The sequence below is a fragment of the Stigmatopora argus genome, chromosome 12 (assembly GCF_051989625.1).
Source record: "Stigmatopora argus isolate UIUO_Sarg chromosome 12, RoL_Sarg_1.0, whole genome shotgun sequence".
Lineage (NCBI taxonomy): Eukaryota > Metazoa > Chordata > Actinopteri > Syngnathiformes > Syngnathidae > Stigmatopora > Stigmatopora argus.
In genome coordinates, this window is record NC_135398.1 from 10,931,877 (window position 1) to 10,946,549 (window position 14,673).

The window sequence follows — 14,673 nt, forward strand, 5'->3', positions numbered from 1 at the left end:
AGAGATGCTATATAAATCGTGAAAAACGATCCCAGCTTCAAAGCTCGCTTAGAGCAACAACAAACATATTTCTCATTCCAGCCTGGCAAATTTTGTTCTTATTCCACTGAAAAGGGCATATTTGCATGTGAATCATGTTTGCCTCTATGCAGTTCTTTTCTATAATTAAGCAGACCTGATTGTTGTTCCTTTGTTGCCACAAAACTGGAACGATTGTACATTTCGTTACAGGCTTGGGATGAGTTTAGTTTCGTTTTGTTGTAATAAACCCACTTGGAATGGTGCTAGATTTTTTTAAAAACAAAACAGTGAGTGCTGTATGCCAGGCTTAAAACGGCTACTTTCCTTATGGCTATTTACTTAGCCGTTCATTAGACTCCAGATCACCTGTGTCAAAGTGGCGGCCCGGGGGCCAAATCTGGCCCGCCGCATCATTTTTGTGTGGCCCGGGAAAGTAAATCATGAGTGCCGACTTTCTATTTTAGGATCAAATTAAAATGAAGAGTATAGATGTATATTACATTTCCTGATTTTCCCCCTTTTAAATCAATAATTGTAATTTTTAATCAATTTTTTCTGTGTTTTTAGTTGAAAAATCATTTTTTTGAAATCTAAAAATGTATTTAAAAAAAAGCTAAAATAAACATTGTTTTAAATCTATAAAAAAAAAGAATATTCAGGGCTTTTTATCCAGTTCTGTTAATCCATTTATTAAAAAAAGAAATCTAAATATTATATCTAAAATGGTCCGGCCCACGTGAAATCAAGTTGACGTTAAAGCGGCCTGCAAACCAACCCGAGTCTGACACCCCTGCTCCAGATGGAAACTACACACAAACAACAACAAAAATTAAAATGCATTAAAATACAAAATACATTTCTTTTTTTCATTTACTGCTAGCTTAACACCCATAAAAAGTGAAAAATACAATAACATCAAAATCAAGTTGCGAAAAATCCTGCAAAGAATCGAGATTGGACATTTGAAAAAAAATTAAATTGTTATTTTTGGACATAACTTCCAGCTCAAGTATTCAATTTGTTTCTATATTTCAGTGTAATAAGCCAGAGACAATTGTGGAGGAAGTCGTTTCCTCATGTCGTAACACAAGCACGCGGCACTAACACAGCGTGGCAATTCGCACGAGAGCCCCCGCTTACGACATTTAACTCTGCCCACCCTCAACCCGACATCCAGATCCGAAGCGGAGAGAATGCAGCCAACCTTGCCAATGAGCTATCATTATACACGAAGGGCCCCGTGTTCGCCGGTGACGTGAGTTCCTCGGTGCGTCTCATGGAGCAGCTGGTGGACATCCTGGACGCTCAGCTGCAGGAGCTCAGGCCTAGCGAGAAGGACTCGGCAGGACGCAGCTTCAACAAGGTACTGTGACGCGTTATCCTCTTTATGGCCCATTGTGACCATCTCGCCTTACCAGCAGGGCTAAATGGCAGGACATGGGGCGATAAATCCAAACCCAAGGAGGCGTGTGCCCTTGTTTTGTATTCCAGCACACATTTAACAGCATGAACTGCGTCAGTGTCCAAGTTGATGCCCAGCACCTCATTTTTAACGCATTAGAAATAGAAAATGTGTGATATTTCAGTATCCTTGTATGCAGTAGTAAGCATTGTTTTGGGTTACTTAAAAATAACAGCCCTCCAGGCGCCTTAGTTGCATTCAAGTTTCATCATTAAACTTTAATGATTAAACTGACCCAAGTTAGTAAAACATTGTCCTTGAGGCTAGAAATTTGGAGCACTTTACTTTTTTCCTAGCTCTTTATCAGACAAGAAACTATTGTGTTTCTTTCTGCCAAAATGGATGACTAAAACCTCTAAAGCAGTAAATGGTGACCGTGGGATTTCTCTAAATCTTGTATAGTGCATAGAGCCCTATTTCTTTACTGACAATTGACCCTAATTGGACGCCTAAATGTATGCGTTTCCCCTGAGCCATTTATAGTCCAAGAAACCCTATTTGGCCACGTCATGTTAACCTCAAATGAATGCGCATTATTTAACGAGGAGCTAAATTTGATTGCTTTAGATTAAACGGTCACCCATTGCCTCACTACAAAGCGGTGGAACTAAGTTTAGTTGCACAAAAGTGGCCCAAAACCCATGCCACATTACAAGGCAGCAGAGTCATGTAATTTCTTCCAACTCTTTATAGTGCAAAGAACCACATTTGGTTGCATTAATGTGACCCAAAATGCACACTAAAAGCATCACAACCATGTGTTTTAAGTGTTATTATAAGAATAGCAATAGTAATAATCTAGATATTGGTGTATATGTCAAGGAACCATATTTGATTTCTTAAAATTAAAACAAAATATATTCTAGTCGATCGCAATCCCCTGAGAATGCAATAGGCCTCTATTTCGAAAGCGTGAGGAGTTGCGCGCCGCATCAAATGTCAAGCGAGCAATATGATGTTCCTCCGTCTCTGCCGCATGACGAGATGATTGGCACTTGAGAAGTAACGCATTGTTATTCAGAGGCCACTTAAAATCTGTAAACATTCTTTGGCACCCACTGGCTGCCGTTTCTTTGCGGGATTGCATCTCGTGAGTGTGTCTTCTAATTTTGCGCCATGAACAGACAGAGTGCACTTTATACCGCAAGGAGCCATATTTGGTAAGTTCAAATCAAAAGGCTCACTTTGAGGCAGTCGAATTGTATGGTAGGAAAGGAAAATGGAAGCCAAATGCTGAGAACAAAGCACAAGAAATATGGGACTTCTTCAAGGCTAAGGTAGAAAGAAATGTTGAAACGTTTGGAAAAAAATGTTGTGCATTAATAATATAACATTTTCCCAATCATCCAATTTTAGTAATTAAAAATATGTTCAAAAGAAACAGGTATGATTCTATCGACGTTTAAAGTGCAAAAGTAAATCCAATTGTAAATAAATAGTAGTTCATAAATATAATAATTGGAATTAACCAACAGTTCCTCTTTTCTATCATTTTTACTTTGCCCATTGATTCCAACACTTTACCATAGATATTCTTTTAGTAGCAGTAGTACATATTTTTCCGTAAATGTATTTTTATATATTTTAGTCGGATTTCCTTTGACCAGGAACAAGTATGTCAGAAACTTTTACACAACAATACTTGTCCCTAAAAAACCAAACCTACTGTTTGTTAAAAAATGGTACATACCATTGTCATGATTTTTTTTACAAAATTACCATCGCCACCATTTTTTAAATTATTTTTATTTGAGTGTATTTAACTTAATAGAGAAAATAGTTTACTTAATAGTTCCTTTGTTTGTATTTGACAGATCCGTTGTAGCCATGATATATTGCCCGTATCCTACTAAAATACTACCTTTTATGCACTATAAAAACCCCAATTAATCTGTTTTTTCCTCGGCACTGACACCACAAAGCAAAACATAATGCATAATTCCTGCATTTTGCCGCTTTTTGTTCTATTATTCTCATCCTGCTGAGAATATATATTGCCTGGGTTATTCCCAGTTTGCTGATATTGCAGAATAACTAGTATGACAGTAGACTTTCAGACTCACATTAAAAAAAGAACATTTTTATCCTGTTGTGTGTTCTGTATCCTCGTTGTGAGAGCGCATTTGGTAATTTGACTCAATTGAGTACAAGCAGGCAAATCACGAGTGCCAAAAAAGCCACAAAGGAGTTTGTCATGCATTATTCTCCTCTTGGCACCAACTACAAATAAGCAAAACACATTGTTATCTTCTGGCTTGCAATTTAATGCTCAAGTCTTTCTAAATCCAAACCATCATTTCCCCCCCTCACTTCTCACATCACAGTTTAGAAGTGTAGTTGTTTTGAAATGAGCTCTCTATAAGGCGTTCTTTCGTCCACCTTCCTCTTCTCATTAGCACTTGTAATTTATGGTAAGTGGCCTGATGTGGCGATTCCCTTTTCTCACTTCCATCTTTCTTTTGTTTCTACGTGTGTGTGTGTGCGTGTGTGTGTGTGTGTGTGTGTGTATGGGGTGGGGTGAAAAGCTTCAAAAGCGAGAGAAGACGTGCAGGGCATACATGAAGGTACAATCAGAGAGCTTTTCATTTTTTTTTTTATCCCAACCCCTTGCTTAGCAGCATGCATATAATTTACGATATAATTTTCGTGATTGTTTTACACTCTGTGCCTGGCTGTCTCCCAGTGAACTCTTTCCATTTGCGGATGTTAATATCATTCCGTCTTTGTCCTCCTCTGTGCTATCACTACATCTTTCTTTCATTTCTTCTCATACACAGATACAAACACTGGCACACATTCAGTCACTAATGCTCCCATTCTTACAGCTTCTTCTCTCTTCTCTACTCTTTATACGTCAAGTGAATAATTGCCTTCCCACGGTCGTAATTGCGCCAACCTGTCAGCCAGAAGTCTGATCAAAGTCTCATTGTGCTTCACTTTTCACTTGCTTATATTATACAATTCATCTTATTACCCAACCACCCCTTGTTGCATCAAAACTAAATGAAAAAAAATGTCTCTCTGTCGCAATGATGGTTTTTCTCTGGCATTAATTTCAGACCCCATTAGTGTTTTATAAAAAAATGTGAATCAATTTCACCTACCAGATGTTAATCATCTTTCTTTTCACATAAATGAAAGAAGTACTGTTGTACATCTAATATTGGTTTAACGCTCCATATAGTCAAATCTTTCCTCGACGTTAAAGTGTAAAAATATGGAACTGCCTGAAGTTTGACCACAGATGTCTGCAGACAAACCCAGTGCATCTCAGCCTCTGATGAGCTATAATGGGGGCTTATAGTATGCTTTGGGCAGGACTTCAAAGTTGCCAAGTCATTTGAAACAAAGTCATGAAAATGCTATGTTCATTTCATCTAAACAAGTTCATTATAGTATGGTGCGAAAACGATTACAAATGCCATTATTAATGTTTTACAGACTATTAGTCTAGAAAATTGTCATATTTGCCTTTTCTGAATGGCTGATTATCTCAAACATAAACAAACTTTAGATGTTCTTGGTTTATACAATCCATTTTTATGGCATAAGCCAAAATTCGCACCTTAGCACCTCAACATAAAGCAATGGAATAGTTCCCAAATGTAGGATTGGGGGACCCAAATGGGTTTCACGGTCAATTTATTATAGCCCCTAAAACACACAGTTTTTTTTTATTTTTAATGGTGGTTTTTTTGCTATCATTACATTCAAAAAAGCTGTTTAAAAAGCACCAGTTTCCCTTGAGGATAGATCATTAGCAGTGGGGGGTACACTGTAAATTTGCATGGATGTTTCCAACCTTGTAATCAAGCCAGACTCGTCTGAACACACGCTCACACCCAAGAACACATACATGGAACTAGCTCCCCCCAAGGTCATTCCGAGCTTGAATATCGGAATACAGACGTAGTTAATCATTCATTATAGCCGACTTAGTTGATCAACCTTCTCATTGTATCCGGGAAAGCGGAAGCAACTAAACGTTTGGGGTCATCTTAGTGTTTTAGATAATCACAGCAGTGACTAATTGGCAATATAAGCAGGGGCTGGATGTGGTTAATTACTGTCATTGCAATACTCTACGTTGGGGCTAATGTCACTTTGGGTTAAACGCTCCCTTGGATTGATTGTGCCTCCTATGTTGGAATTTTTTTCTTGAATGCAACATAAACGGCCCCTTCAATCACTGATTGTTAACTGCCAACCCTTTAGCAACTATGGATTTGACATCCACTGCTGTCAAAGGCAGTGAATAAGTCCTAGTCTTATCTCGACTGATACCATGCTCCTTATCATTCATAGTCATGATAAGAGAGTTTAACAATAGAATCCACAAGTAGAAAAAAAGACCATGACATGTTCAGCTGCAAGACTATCACTCTTTCCCCCCACCATTAATTTATGATAATTGATGCCTTGCACAGTAAAACAACTGTCAAGAAAAAAATCCATACAATACAAATTTTACACTTGTGCACGGTCATTGAAAGTAGAATGTAATTCATGCTCATTGGATTGCTTTTCTCGACATCCATTATAAACAGACACCTTGCACCAAATAAATAAACAGGATAATACAACAGAAAAAATCAAGAGAGTGAAGTCTTGCTACTGTCACAATGAAATTTCCCGGATACGGGATGAATAAAGTTATCCAATCCAATCCAAAAGTCTACACTACACACAATCACACATATAGGCAAGTCTTACAACAATATGATCACTTCAAAAGCCATTCATAATACCGGCTACAATACACAATTCAAATCAACAGAATGAGTAAAAAAAAGTTCTTATCATGTTTGGTTTGCAAAATGCGTGTTCTATAAACAACTGGAACATCCTCTTGCCAGTTATTCTTGTCCACTATCATGGTTAACATCAGAAATAAACAAAAATTTTGTGATAATCGACAGTTAAAATAAATCATCTCTTAGAATGTACACATCATATAGCCATGCTTGATCTTATCAGTTGCTATTCATGATAAGTGCCACCTTACGCGATAGGAATACCACTTAGGTGTTACAAAAAGAGGGAAAAAAACGAGTGGTGTGAACTGGAGTTGCCAGGGTCAGCATTGTTTTATCAACATACGATACTTGTGTGGAATGTTTATCTTACTTACAGCTTATCACAAAGCAGGAAATGAAAGGATTGACATTGAAAACAGGGCGATCGCTTTCCAGCATTTTGCCTCAAACTGCCACTTTGGACACGGATTTGACGGTAATGCCCTCCTTCCTTGGGGGAAAATAGCTTTCAAGGTCACTACGGGCACAAGAATATTGTTCACAGGGATTTTTTGGACTAGTGAAGAAAAACACAGTGGGGGCTTTGTTACTCCTCCAACAATTTGTCATTATTATTATTCAATAAACTAATAGAGGGAGGGTAAAAGACACTTCCTTCTTGTTTTCCTTCAATGGAATGTTGAGCAGTTAAGTTCGCCTCTTCTGAGCTCTCATCACGTCTCAGGTCATAATTTTGTCGATATATCAGCTGTTGTCACTGTCGGCCATGCATGCCCTTTTTATCATTCACCCCTCCCTCTCTCCCCCGTTTTGTTATTAAATCCCGGCGTTGCGACGGAGGAATGTGCGTGGCTGACATTTCACGCGTCTCCATGGTTACAGGCCATCGTGGACACCGTGAACAATCTCCTGAGGCCCGAGGCTCTGAAGTCGTGGCGAGACATGAATTCCACAGAACAGACGCACGCCGCCACAATGATGCTGGACACCCTGGAGGAAGGATCCTTCGTCCTCGCCGAGAACCTCATCGAGCCGGCCATCGTCAAAGTGCCCGCCGAGAACATCGGTAAGTGGTCTTGCCAATCAGCTAGAACACCTGTCACTGCAGATGCTTTGCCTATTACTTCTCCTTCTGCCTGAGCGCCACTTTAAGTGAAAAGAAATGTCTAGTCACTTAAAAAAACAGCACCATCTTCTCTGAGTGCTTTTTTTTTTTAAATTCTCTGTTCCTTTCAAAGTGATAACAGCCAGGTAAGCCTTCTACCTTATTTATTTTCAATCAGGCAACTCGTCTCGTTATACACTTTGTAAATGGATGAACTGGGAACAGACTTCCAGACCAAACAAAGACACCATTTTGAAGGACATTGTTCCACTCACATGGGCCTACTTCCCCTCACAAGCTCCCATAACTGGTAGTTACCCAACCTGATCGGCGGCTTTGTTCTCTCAGCCTCTCATTAATACTTTTTTTTCCTCCACTGTGTTGCGGCCAGTTTAGTTTTTTTCTCTCCGCAGTAACGAGGAACGTCGGTAGACAAAAGCTAAAGTGAATTTGTATTTGCACTATCTACCACTATTAACATACACAACTTTGATGAAGTCATATTTTTGGTAAATAATTTGCTTTCATTAAAGAAAAAATATATAATTTTAAGAATAAAATGAGATATGCGAGCATGCTGCAAACCACTTATTTTTACGCTACTGTGGGAACTACTGTATGGTGTCTCAATCTTGGGAACTTGTATGTTTTCACTGTTGAAAGTTGAGTCTGTATAAAAGTCTTGCTGCCGTATTGTGCTAGTAGGCAAGACATTCTGATGTTATATTAGTGTTGGTTATCAGGGTTTTGTTCAGTGAAGTTGTCAATATCGTGTAAATCGTTGGAGAATTTTGGGGGGTTGTGTATCCAAGCACAACAAACTTTCAGTGTAGTATATGCCTCCATTAGAAAAAGCTTTTTATTGTCTTCATGGGTGCTTACTTTTTTGACACTCAGCTCTGCTTCTTTGAGTCAAACCAGTCCAGAAATGACAGAAAACAAACACGGTTGTCTTGCTGGCCTTAGTATCCTCTGAAGAGGAAAATCGACGAAATGCTTGTTCTCATCTACTCTTGCTATCTCTTTCAACTGTCATGTATTGAATTTTAAAGACAAAAGCCCAACACGCTTTTGTTGCCACTGTTAGGGCACCAACTAAAGATATACAGTTATGACAGTCTGTAGTGAAGTCCAATTAGCAGTCAGTCATTTGCAGCCATCCATCCAATGTGCAATCTTCAGACTATCTCAACCAATTTTGGGCAAGAGGTGGACTCTGCACTGGTCTTCCACCATTGTGCACTTACATCACCAACTGCTTTTCATTTTCATACTCTTACTCACACGTACGATCAATTTAAAGTCTTCAATGATCTTAACATACATGTTTTAGGAATGTGGCAGGAAATCTGAGTAGACCGCACTCGTTAACTACGAAGCCAGGCTATTGTAATAAGTGCAAACTAAGGCTTGACCCTGATCCTGAAAAAGAGATTGCTTGGATGCTAGCCTGTATTGCTCCAAAACCCTTTGGTGTCTCACCGGATGTGCAATTTATCCATCCCATGAACATTAACCATCACTGGTGCTGGATTTTGAACTTTTCATTGAGCGCAATTCAGTCAGTCCCTTTCTTGTTTGTCTTGGAGGATGTGAAATCTGCGATTTCCAAAGTAGACATGTGGACACTTTTCCACTTTGCGACCGACCAGCTCAAATAATCACAGGCCCTTTAGAGGCTTTTGGAATTATTCATATGCTTTTTCACTTTACATGCTTGAGTTTTAACTTCGCTAATGTAAAAACAAATGATGTTAATGGAAAATATTTTTTCTGAAACGTTTCTAAGCCTATGTTGCAGTAACAATATACACATTATTACAGGTTCTTAATGCAGTGGTTTGGGATCACCGGTCACATGCGTTGGTGTTTAGATTTCTCCATATTTCCTGAAGTTTTTGCTGATAATATGAACACAATTCTGCGCAGAATTACATATAAAATTCTTAAACACAAAGTTCACAAAGTAGTGAACGTTGCTCGAAAAATTCAACCCTTACAGAAATGCTCCTTTTATCATCAATTATGAAACCTATTTTAATTACCCTGTTAACCAGGGGGTAATTACCCCCAGGTTTTTTTCTTTTTCCAAGGATTCCTCAAGAAATTAAATCACAACTTAAAACTCATAAGTTAGTTTGACCTTTGTCCTAAACTTTACAGTGGATAAACAGGACAAGAAAAAGAACAAAATGTTAGAAGGGGGTAAACACGTGTTCAATGCATTACACTTAAGTAGGTGATACTATCGAGTTAGTTTACTATTCCCAGTGTCAGGCTATGATACTATGTGGACATATCATATCCGGCCTCTCTTTGCAGGGTGAAAAGAAGAGAGTAGGGCTGCTAGTATCCAATTAGTAGGTGGCCCAAACAACACCTCTGGGTACAAGTCAGTCACACTGACAACCGGGTGGAAGCTCAATGCTTGAAGTGCAAAAAATCAAGACAGACAGCGAAGGCCAGCGGAGGGCAATCCCTCATCTTCGTCTGTCAGGAGCCATCTATCTACTGAAAGCCAGGCCATTTTCTGGTGCGAGCGAACGGCAGCGTCCTCCTGACCCCATCGGTAATTTCGTACATCAAAGGCAGCGCCACCCGGCAGCTGGCGTGGCGGAGAGGAGGGGCTGGCGGAATTTGGAGGATTTTCAGAGAGATTTGCTCATGTAGCCCAGAGTTCTCCAGAGCCACAGGGGGGCTAGAGGACGTCAAAGTAAAAGCTCAATGATATTTTTGATCCTATGAATATTTGACATTCATGCGGTAGCAAGGCTGCACGCTCATCCTTTTCCAAGCACATCCCTTGTTATTATTTATTTTCTTTATCTCCAGCGGCTCAAAGGCATATTTGGTGTTAAGTAAATGGCACTCCATGGGGTCTTGTTCTCTTGCTGGTACAATGAACCTGAACATGTATCTAACAATTCTCTTGTTGTTTTTTTTCTTTTCTTGCTCTATTAAACATTGCTGTCTTTTCCTCTCCTTTATAACTAATGCATTTCTCCCGATCTGCCTTCTCGTTAGTGCTGGATGTGTACGTGGTGAGCACAGACGGCCAGGTACAAGACTTCAGGTTCCCACAGACCAGCAGGGGCGGATCCACGCTTCAGCTCTCCTCTAACACAGTCAAAGTCAACAGTAAAAATGGTACGAGCACCAATCGTTGCAGAGCTCAATTGCTTTTATTGTAGTTTATTGCACTGGAGTGGGTCTTGAACTGATATTTGAGTGGAAATTACCTGCACATGAGCCTCTTGAAGGTGCCACTGTTTTTACTGTTTTTACACATGATAAAGACCGCTGCATGTAGGATAGATATATGCTTTTCAATTGGCTGTGTAAAAGATTTTATTATGTAAGAATAATTCACGAGTCCTTCTTTCATTTTTTTATTGATTAAAAAACATGGTTTATAACCTCAAAGGGAAGTCTCACACTTAGTGATAATAAAATAATACATACACGAGCATACCGTCTGTTTGTGCCCTGCGATCGGCTGGCCACCGATACAAGGTGTCCCCCTCATCTGGCCCAAAGTCAGCTGGGATAGGCTCCAGCAGCCCCCGCGACCCTACTGAGGATATAAATAAAATTCAATTTAAAAAATAAGCATCAAAACAGAGAGGCTGTGAATGGTGGGTGGCATAAATAACGAGGAGCTGTATTAGTATACCCCCCATCCTCCATAAAAGAGAATTATACATTCTAAATTTTCATAGAAATGCTTATATAACCCATTCTTCATTTCACAAACAAGTTTGTATTAATATGAAAAACAAAAAAAATGAAATTATGCTAAGTAACATTGCAGTAATCAATAACATCTTAATAACAATCCTTATGAATTTAAAAATATATACATAATGATTATATTATTGTTTTTTCACATGGAGAAAACAACAATGTTAAATACAATTAAATAAGGTACAAATTAGATTTAAAAAAATGTAGTAAGTAGGTATAGATTTACATCAAATAATTTTAACATAAACTGAAATAAATAACAAAACAAAAAACATTTATCCACTAGAAAAGGCCGAAAAATAGCATAATAACCGATGCAAAATATGATCTACTCCTCCATCCAAATGCACACTCAACGAGGGAAAAAAAGCAAATCCCAGAAGTGTGTTTTTTTTCTTTGGCTCAGTGGTTGATTTCATGGCTGCGTGTGTGTTCTCCTCCCCCGTGATGCGTTGCAGGTGTGGCCAAGCTGGTCTTCGTGCTGTACAAACACCTGGGTCAGTTCCTCAGCACGGAGAACGCCACGCTGCGGGGCCACGGGGACGTCGGCAGACATAACCTCTCCCTCACGGTCAACTCCCACATCCTCTCCGCCTCCATCACCAAGGAGTCCAGCCGCGTGTTTGTGGCCGACCCCGTGATCTTCACGCTGGAGCACCTGGACGTAAGAGCTTCCCTCCCACCTCTCCAGACCCCACGCAAAATGGGCTACGACAGCTGCGCGTCCAAATTCGCCAACTCTAACGACAGCCATTAGAATAAAGAGGGAAAACATCAATGTTGTGTCACACATAGCAATTAGCGGAGTTCAGACGAACACATGAGTGCGATCGGAGCAGCGAGTTGACTTCCATCTGCGCATTACCATAGTAACCCTCTACACATAATCTTCATCGTCTCTTTCATTCCCTGATTTGGATCTCTTTCATCCGCTTCCTTCCCACTATCGCATGCACTCAAAGAATATAAATTGATACTTATTTGTACAACACGAGCTGCCTTTGCCGCTGCACCTCCTCCAGCACAGTCAGAGGCCCGAAAACGTACAAGAGCCCACCATGCATATTGCAGCATGGCTCTCATCTATGATTAATTGTTTCCTTTTTTTTCTGCAGAAGGAGCACTACTACAATCCCAACTGCTCCTTCTGGAATTATTCAGAGCGAAGCATGATGGGTTACTGGTCCACTCAGGGCTGCAAATTGCTGGACACCAACAGGAGCCACACCACATGCTCATGCAATCATCTCACCAACTTTGCCATCCTCATGGCCTACCGGGGAAACGTGGTGAGTAGCGAACTGTTTGCATATTTATGGACGCTAGCTTGTTAAAGAGGCAAAGATCACCTTTGATATAAATGGCAGAGTGAAAGACGTTTGTAAATTGATTTTTTTTAGACACCTAAAATTGGATTAATATTTTCCAATGACACAAAATGACACTGCTTATAAACAGAGCCATTGCTGCGATGACAATTATACCCACGCGCATAAACACTAATAGACAATGATATTACTGCCGTTTAGAAACTAATGACAGTTAAACGATCATCGTGTAATATAAACTTGACTCTAACACTAACAAATTGATCCATCATTCACTCATTACTTTATATTTAACAATTTTGGGCATCAGATTGGTATTGACAAAACATATCCTGAGAATATCGGATTGGATCGGAAGTCAAAAAGCCAGTACCTAGTTTTTCGCAATAACGTTCAGCCCTAATCGCTGTCAATGGCAGCTAATTTATTTTCAAACTCTTTGGTCCCTGCAAATCTCAAGTAATTAACTCACGCTAGCGTGTCTAGTCGGTCCACCCAGGCATAAGCATTTGTACAAATAAAGACCTCCCTCTGCAATTAGATGCCAAGCACTCTCTGCGGGCGGGTTGTCGCCCGACCTAGATGATGAAGCTGAGCGTGAGAACAGCGCGTCAGCAGGACATAATTCAATTGTTTCCGGAGGATGTGCAGAAATGAAGCAGGCCGTCAATTTAAAAGAGTGAAATGGTGCCTCGGGCCGAGGGGGTATTACGCCGTTATCGGAGCTAATTATATTTCACTGTGGTCACTGTCTAATATTTCATGCACATGTCCAAGAGAATAGCGTTCAAAACGGCACGACCGCATCTTAAACTTCCTCCTCGTCTGTCTTGTGAAGTGGTACGCCATACATTTCGGTCACAAAATGCAATTACAATTTAATTACATGACGAATGGCAATTGTAGCAAGGACGGCGGCCATCATAAACGCGGGGGATCAGTTTGTGGCTGATTTAATAATACGTCCCCCGCTCGTGAACCCTGTCCCCCGTCATCTGTCTTAACCTCAACCTTAACCGCAGTTTGAAACCAGAGCCCCCCGAGGCAGGGCTTAGCCTTTTGCCAATTGCCTGCGCAGCACCTCCGCCACGGCCCTCGCCCTCAATAAAAGTGCAAATATCACAGGAGGATTTGCCCGACTTGCAGGAGTGATATTTTGCGCTCCACGCTCTGCTATTTTCACATTTGTCTGGAAACATGCTTGCTTTATAGATCTTTGACCTCAGAAAGATGAAAAAAACATGAGTAGCGCTGTGTTACGGCTCACTCAAAATGGCAGGCCGTTGAGGCCAAAGAAACGTGGCCAAATTTCGCAACTGTGGACCCTAAAATCGTGATTCAAACCACAATTTTTCTCCTCCAATAAATGAGCCATGACTCATCCTGGACAAAACAAAAATAGCAAAAAAACACGTACCACCCATACAAAAGAATTTAACAGGCGAGAGATGTCATTTTGCAATTGTTGACCTGATCATTTGGACATTTTCTGTTGTCAAGCATGACCAATGCACAAACCTTTTATAAATAAATTATATTCCAATAGACTCAGGAGTTAAGTAAATAAGTAAGTAAATGCCCCATGCCGCTATTAAAGCAAATTAAAGCACTTATAAAATTAAGCCACCAATTAACAGACACAAACATGTTTACCTCCACTCGTCCACTAGCAATTGTAAAACTAAAAGCCTCCTCTCACGTACTGTGTCTGCTAGCAAAATACTGTAACAAAAAAGTGCCACCCAGAAACAATTTTAAAAGGTGAAAACGTTTTTTTTCCACAACAACGCACTCGTAAACGGAACAAACTAATTTAAATTAACTTGGATTAATATATACAGACACTCAAACATACGTTGAATGTAACTTTACACAAAACTGAATTCAAATTTTGTTGTAATCTTTTGTTACCTTCGTTTTCCGGGTTGGCGGTTTGCCACGCCTCCGCCCTCACGTTCGCTATCGATGGACTGTTTGCTGTTGTATTGCCTTCAAAATATTCCCAAAATGATGCACACAAATGTCCTCACAATAGGATAACGCACGACCACTTGCCAACAAGAAATAGTCTTTAAGGAACGATCGCGGGACCTTTCCTAAGAAAGAATAACAGGAAATGACATAGCTGAGCTTCCCACGTATTGACTGTGGGTAATGAAGTTTTATTCTGAGAAAGGTTGCCATTGCCTATGGGTGTTGTGTGCAGGAGTATACTTCATTACCCAGAAAGCCTTCTTTTTGCATGCGCGTTGTGCG

At 40.0% G+C, this 14,673-nt stretch overlaps 1 protein-coding gene across 12 annotated transcripts in view; it reads left to right on the forward strand.

Annotated features, from left to right (window-relative positions):
- Positions 1-14,673, forward strand: part of adgrl2b.1 (adhesion G protein-coupled receptor L2b, tandem duplicate 1) — a 99,619-nt gene that overhangs the window by 64,721 nt on the left and 20,225 nt on the right. For 8 of the 12 annotated variants that reach the window (XM_077614782.1, XM_077614784.1, XM_077614783.1 and 5 more), the window contains 6 exons: positions 1,199-1,384; positions 4,009-4,047; positions 7,123-7,306; positions 10,370-10,492; positions 11,548-11,753; positions 12,205-12,378. In XM_077614782.1, the coding sequence (XP_077470908.1) occupies positions 1,199-1,384; positions 4,009-4,047; positions 7,123-7,306; positions 10,370-10,492; positions 11,548-11,753; positions 12,205-12,378 (912 nt within the window). The remainder of the gene's footprint in view (positions 1-1,198; positions 1,385-4,008; positions 4,048-7,122; positions 7,307-10,369; positions 10,493-11,547; positions 11,754-12,204; positions 12,379-14,673) is intronic. The other 4 variants (XM_077614781.1, XM_077614787.1, XM_077614779.1 and 1 more) reach the window with 1 other exon arrangement.